The 6,590-nt window shown below is 55.2% G+C and overlaps 1 protein-coding gene across 5 annotated transcripts in view; it reads left to right on the top strand.

The window, feature by feature from the left end:
- SH3GLB2 (SH3-domain GRB2-like endophilin B2) overlaps nucleotides 1–6,590 on the top strand; it is a 16,763-nt gene continuing 10,173 nt past the window's right edge. For 3 of the 5 annotated variants that reach the window (XM_008579468.1, XM_008579474.1, XM_008579462.1), the window contains exons 1-3: nucleotides 14–127; nucleotides 4,904–5,045; nucleotides 5,864–5,992. In XM_008579468.1, coding sequence (XP_008577690.1) covers nucleotides 65–127; nucleotides 4,904–5,045; nucleotides 5,864–5,992 — 334 coding nt within the window. In that variant the 5' untranslated portion in view covers nucleotides 14–64. Of the gene's footprint in view, nucleotides 128–4,903; nucleotides 5,046–5,863; nucleotides 5,993–6,590 lie in introns of all 5 variants that reach the window. The other 2 variants (XM_008579480.1, XM_008579486.1) reach the window with 2 other exon arrangements.

Below are 6,590 nucleotides of genomic sequence, written 5' to 3'. Positions count from 1 at the left end.
CGGTGGCGGCGCCGGAGGCTGCCGGCTGCGGTAGGGCCGGGCGCAGCGGCCGTGCGGGCGCGCTATGGACTTCAACATGAAGAAACTGGCGTCGGACGCGGGCATCTTCTTCACCCGGGCAGTGCAGGTGAGGCCTGGCGCCGCGCCGTGCGTCCGGGGCCCGGATGTGGGGCGGCGGGGAGCACCCTGCAGCAGAGCCTGGGGACGCAGGGAAGTCCCTGCCATGCTGCCGCCGCCGTCCCTGCTGCGGGGGCACCCCAAGCCCCCTGAGCTCCTGCTCCTTCTGTGCTGACCAGGAGAGAGAAGGAGCCCTGGGCGGGCCGGGGCCGAGCCGGGCCTTGCCCGGTTGCCTGCGGGGAGGTACCAGCGCTCGCCATTCCGACTGGCGACAGTTACCCCGCCGCCCTGGCGTCTGCCCAGCTGAGGAGGGGAGGGCGCAGAGGGTGGCTCCCACCTCCCTGTCCTTGTCCAGCAGTGATTCTGGCTCCCGACGGGCGTTTGGAGGCATGGGTCCCAGGCCTGTGGCAGGACTCGTGCACCCGCCGCAACCCCTTATCCGAGCCTCAGTCTCCGTACCTGTGCAATGGGCTGGTGCTGCTATGACTCCCCAGGTCCCTTTTACACGCTTGGATAGTCAAACCGGATGCCAGGAGTTATTTCCTTTCTGCTCCATGGAGGCATGTTTCCTCTTATTCCCTAGGCCTAGGGAATAGGGGGAAGGGCTGGGGTCTGACTGGGCACCCTCCTTGGGAAGCTGTCCGGGCTAGTGATACTGAGACTGGAACAAGCCCTATCCATTTGGGGGCAGGAAAAGAAACTGAAGCAGCTTAATGTCATGTTGCAGACCTAGAGTCAGGGGCACAAATGCGCCCTCCTGTGACCTTGGGGGAAGGGGCTTCACCTCACAGGACCTCACTTTCTCAATCTGAAAAATGAGATTAGTATGCCTCCCTCCCAGATGGATGTGACGATTCTGTGGGACTCTTCATGTGCATGCTCACTAAAAGCAAGTTCATTATTGGTGTCGATGTGATTAATATTGCAACGGTGCAGTTTGTGACCTTGGGCAAGTCACTTTTCTCTGAGCCTCTATCTCCCCTTCTGTAAATCAGGTGTAACACCCTGTCTGCCTCCAAGGGTGGTTGTGGGATTCTGCAAGATTCCGCAGACCAGGGGCTGGCCCATCACAGTGCTCTGGAAACAGGTCCTGTTGTGTTGTCCTTGTTGTTGTTGGCCCTGCTGAGTATTCTACTCTCCACCCCCCACTCCTCCCTGCCCCCCACCCCCCCTCCCAGGAGCCCAGCCCCAGCCAGTCTCTTGGAAACCCATGTGGCCATGTTTACTAGAAAGTGCAGTGTCTTCTTGAGGATTAGTGTCCCAGCGAGAATTCCCTGTATAGTGTTCCAAGCCTGGTGGGCAACCCTAGAGCCCTTTCTATATAGCACCAGTCCATCTGGGAGGTGGGGAACTGTCCCCAGTGTTGGTATGGCAACCATGCTATCTCCTGCATCTGGATGAACCTGATCTGCCAGTTTCCTGCCACTGCTGGGCCGGCCATCTGACCTGGCCAGGTCCGCAGAGTAGAGCCTAGGCTAGGCGTGGGGAGGCTTGGGCTCTGTGGCCTTACTCCACATGGTGGGGCCAAGCCCACACAGTCAGGCAGTGGGAGCCAACACCCAAGCTCCAGCCTCCAGGATGGAGGAGGGAGCTGGAAGCTTTATAAATAGAGGCTTTCTCCGCTCTGCACGCCTACCCCCTGCTGCTGCCATCTTGCAAAGAGTAGCCTCCAACTCAAGCACCAAAACCCTTCGCCTTGGCAGGAATGGAACAGGGTGGCAGGCCAGAGGAGAGAAGGGCCTGAAATGTGACCTGGAAGGAGAGGGCACAGAGAGGACCTGCCTGAGGCTGGGCTGCCCTGGCATGGAAGTCAGCCAAAAGGGATGGGAGGAGGTCCTTCGTTATCAATATGTGGGCAGCTCCTCTGTGTAGGTGGTGGCTTGCCAGGCACCAGAACATACTGGGCAAGCTCCCAGCCCCTGCATGTACCAGGGACAACTTTAAGAGCCTCACCCTGCCCCCATCTGGCAGGGAACAAGGCCTTGGTGGCCCTGAGAAGAAAATCCAGAGGGCAGGATCTCTTTCGCATGGGTGATTCTGGATGGAGGGTCTCTGACCTGTGCCAGGAAAGAGGGGTTTGTGAAGTTGGTCCAGGGAGGGCATTCCCGGTGGCAGGAGCAGCCCAGATAAGGGCACCAAGGCAGGAGAACTAAGGCATATTTGGAGAAGGTGCCAGCAGGGGTGGGAGTGGGCAGCAGAAGTGATAGTACTAATACTAGCAGTAGTAGTAACGGTAGTGGTAGAAGTAATAACAACAAAACCTAGAGAGGCGGAGGCATCGGCGTCATCCGAGGCAGACAGGCAGCAGTGGACACAGAATGGATGCCCGAGAGCTGGAACCTGCGAGGATGTGAAGTGTTAGGGCTGGGTTGCTCAGTGGGAAGTGCTGCTGTTAACCTTGGTAAGGAGGTGAGGTGCTAAGGTGCACACTTAGCGCAACGCCTCTGTACCGTCAGGGTAGCTCCTGAGAGCCAAGGTGGGACACGAGGGAGGCCTTTTATTGGTGATGATGAGATGATGATACCAGCTAACGTTTATCAAGCCCATATTTTGTGCAGGCTAAATATTCTGTGAGATAGGTCCTGTTATTCACATTCTCCAGGGGTGTAACAGAAGCCCAGAGAGGTGACTTTGCCCTTTGGAGCCTTGGTTTCCTCATCTGGAAAATGGGACTAACATGACCCCCTTCAAAGGGCCTGTGGGGTGAGGCCACGTGAAGCAAAGCCTGTTCAGGGCCTGGCTCCCAGTGAGTGATAGATCTACAGTGGGCGTGGTGCAGGGGGAGAGACAAACCAGAGACCACTTTAGGAGGCCTAAGTTTGGGGGATGTGGTGAGGAAGAGGAGGCAGAGCCTGGCAGGGTGGGGGAGGGAGGAGGAGGCCAGAAGCAGCTGGCCCCAGGTGGGGAGCTGGAGGCTATCACCCTGGCCCGCCCAGCCCTGCCAAGCCTCGGAGAGAAATCCAAGCCCTGCTACATAATTGATGTCTGCTGAGCAGCTTTTGTGGCTAGTGGCTGCTTCCAGCTCCCCAGCTCCCTGTACAGCCTCTGGATGATTCATCACCGCCCAGTAGCTCTGGGAAGGGCCTCTAGTCAGCCAGACCGTGCTGACCCCGACTCCAGCACAGTCCTGCCCTTCGCTCAGCCTCAGTGGCAGCATCTGTAAAATGAGAAACTTGACCATAGCTGCGTTGGAGGGCTGTGAGGTTGTGGGTATAAAGCCCTTAGCACAGGGTTGGTCATTGGGACCTGTGCTTACTCCCTCTCTTACTCCTGCAGGTCTTCACTCTTTTGCTGTGTGGCTGTTACCTTGGGCAAGCCCTTTTCCCTGGCTAGAAAAGGCCTTGATGTCCCTGTTTGGACAATGGGAACATTTGTTCAAGGGTCCTTCTAGATCAGAGGGGCCAGAGCTTGGGCCACTTTCTGGTTGTTTCTAGGTGACCTTTGTGGCCCCCACCAGCTCTGATCGGGGACCCATGTGACATCCTGGGCCCTGGGTGTGTTCAGCAGCTGCCTCTGATAGGCTGGTGGTGTTCCCCGTCCACCACACCAGGTGGCCAGAAACCAGCCATTTGGCTGTCCTCCCTCTGCACACACTCTCCTTCCTTCCCAGATGTCCCTCCATCCATCAGCTCTTAGCAGTAGTGGGGCCAGCTTACATGGAACAGCGACTCTGTGCCAGATCCTGGCCTTCGTGTCTAACCCACATCTTTCCTGTTTCATTCTCACAACCTATGAGGCAGGTGCTGTTATTGTCCCCATTTTTCAGCTTAGGAAGTATTAGGCCTCATGGCTAGTTTAACATCAGCACAGCCAGGTTAAGCGACTTTCCTCTTCCTCGCCCTCCCCTTTCCCTTTTCTGCTCCGGGAACTGAGATTCCTCTAAGGAACGTCTTGTGGGCTGCGTCTAGCAGGCTTGGGGCTGGAATGCTTGGTACTGAGATAGTGGCTAATCAAGAGCCTGTGCCCTAACTGATCACAAGGACTGTGTCACCTTGCATAGCACTGATTTCAAAATTGCCCATTACTCTGTCAGAACCCTCCCTGAAAGTCTTATACACCTCCTGCTTTCCTGGGTTCGGGGGAACTGATCTGGCTCAGTTTCCCCTCGACGTTAGTGGAATAAAGCTTTTGGCTGAAATGGCACCTGGCCTGGGTCTCTCTCTCTTCTCCGTCTCACTGAACCTAACAGGAAACTGATGCTCAGAGAGGCAAAGCCCCTTGCCCAAGGTCGCACAGCTAACAGAAGCAGGACTAAGATTGGATCAGATCCCTCTGATTCCAGAACCTGAGTTCTTCCCACTCCCTCCCCTGGCACCCCCTTCCCAGCTGCCCATAGAGCTCCCTGATAACCACAGACCCTGCTCTGTGCCCTCTTTGTTCCCTGAGCATGTTCTACCAAGTCCTGTCCTTCGGAGGCAGGCACAAAGGACTCTAGGGTGGCTTCCCAAGGGTTTCTTGCCCCTCTAAATTGTGTGCCAGATTGTGCACGAATGTGTTTTTGAGGGGAGACAGCCTACAGCTTTCATTGGATTTCCAGAAGAAGCCATGATGCCCAGACCCTGGTCCAACCACCTGGTTTCACAAAGGGGCAAACTGAGGCTCAAAGTGGGAATGTAACTTTGCAACCCTGTAAGGTCACAGAGCACAGCCTGTAGAGCCAGTTCCTTGACCCTGGGGCCTAACTCCAGGTGGGGAGGAGAGGTGGGTGTGGTCAGGGGCAGTCCTTCCTTTCCCCTGCCCCCCACCTGCTTCTGAGCCCTCCCCACCCCTCGGCCCTCCCTCACAGTTCACAGAGGAGAAGTTTGGCCAGGCAGAGAAGACTGAACTTGATGCTCACTTTGAAAACCTTCTGGCCCGGGCGGACAGCACCAAGAACTGGACTGAGAAGATCCTGAGGCAGACGGAGGTGCTGCTGCAGCCCAACCCCAGTGAGTGGACATGGGGCCAGCCTGGGGCACGGGCCAGAGCACTGGCCCTGCTGAGGCTGCGCTGGTGAGACTGGGCCATGTAGGTGGGACTGGGTGGCAAGTGGGATTTCTGTTAGACTCTTGGGGCTCAAGGCTGGTGGAGGGGTGCCCAGTTAAAAGAAAACAGGAGACTTGGTGTTTGGCTCCAGGGTGATCTCTGGGGCAGCAGAAATGCTAAGTTTTGCAATAGAAGTTGAAGAAACGTCTGGAAACATGCTGGGGAGCAGACGCTGGCAAAACACAAACCCGGTCATTTTCAAGAGGTCAGTGAGGCCTAGAGATGGAAAAGGGCTTGCCCAAAGTCATGCCACGAGCCAGGAGCCAGCAGAACCAACTGCAGGAGAACCTACCAGAAAGGAAGGGTGGCCTGGAGTCACATTGCTTGTCTTCCTGTAAATCTGCTGTGTAGCTCATCAAGTTTCGGGAGAGCTTTTGAGGCCAGGGTCAGGGAATTGTTCAAAATGTAGTATGTTCTGTAAATCATATTAATAAGGGAGAAGTAGACGGACTTTGAATTGGGCCCCGTCACCCCAGCTGTGTGACCTCAGGCAGACACTTCACATCTCTGAGTGTTGGCGTCCTTTTTTGTACAGTGAGGGGTTAATAGTAGTACCAGTCTCACAGGGTTGAGGTGGGCATAAGCAAGAGATTATTCTGGAAGTCACCAGGCTAGTTGCTCCTGAGGCAGGGCCTGGGCTGGGTCTGTTTCTGTCACCATGGCTTTCATCTTTGGGCTTGGACTGAAGAGCCCCGTGGCTTTGGCTGCTGTCTCCTCACAGGTGCCCGAGTGGAGGAGTTCCTGTATGAGAAGCTGGACAGGAAGGTCCCCTCGCGGGTCACCAACGGGGAGCTGTTGGCTCAGTACATGGCAGAGGCAGCCAGCGAGCTGGGGCCCACCACGCCCTATGGTGAGCAGGCCTCGCAGCCAGGGAGTGGGGTCAGGGTCTCTCGCTCTTTGATTTTTCCTCCCTCTCTCCCTTTCCTCCTTCCTTCCTTTGTTGTTTTTTAATTATACAAATAATATAGTACCTGAATTCATTCTAAATGGAAAAACCTAAACCATGCGAGAAAATAGAGTAAAAAACGGAATCCTTTCTTTTTTTTTTTTTTTTTTAAAAAGATGACCAGTAAGGGGATCTCAACCCTTGGCTTGGTGTTGTCAGCACCATGCTCACCAAAGTGAGCTAACCGGTCATCCCTATATAGGATCCGAACCCGTGTCCTTGGTGTTATCAGCACCGCACTCTGCCGAGTGAGCCACGGGCCGGCCCTAAAGAACATGAAATCTAAACACAATGTCTTTTTTTTTTGTCCTTTTTTTTTTTTTTTAGACCAGCCATACCGCGCTCAGCCAGTGAGCACACTGGTCATCCCTATATAGGATCCGAACCCGTGTCCTTGGTGTTATCAGCACCGCACTCTGCCGAGTGAGCCACGGGCCGGCCCTAAAGAACATGAAATCTAAACACAATGTCTTTTTTTTTTGTCCTTTTTTTTTTTTTTTTA

The sequence above is a fragment of the Galeopterus variegatus genome, unplaced genomic scaffold, assembly GCF_000696425.1.
Source record: "Galeopterus variegatus unplaced genomic scaffold, G_variegatus-3.0.2 Scaffold80, whole genome shotgun sequence".
NCBI classification, from domain to species: domain Eukaryota; kingdom Metazoa; phylum Chordata; class Mammalia; order Dermoptera; family Cynocephalidae; genus Galeopterus; species Galeopterus variegatus.
The sequence above is the reverse complement of the archived record's forward strand: the minus strand, read 5'-3'. Positions and strand labels throughout refer to the sequence as shown.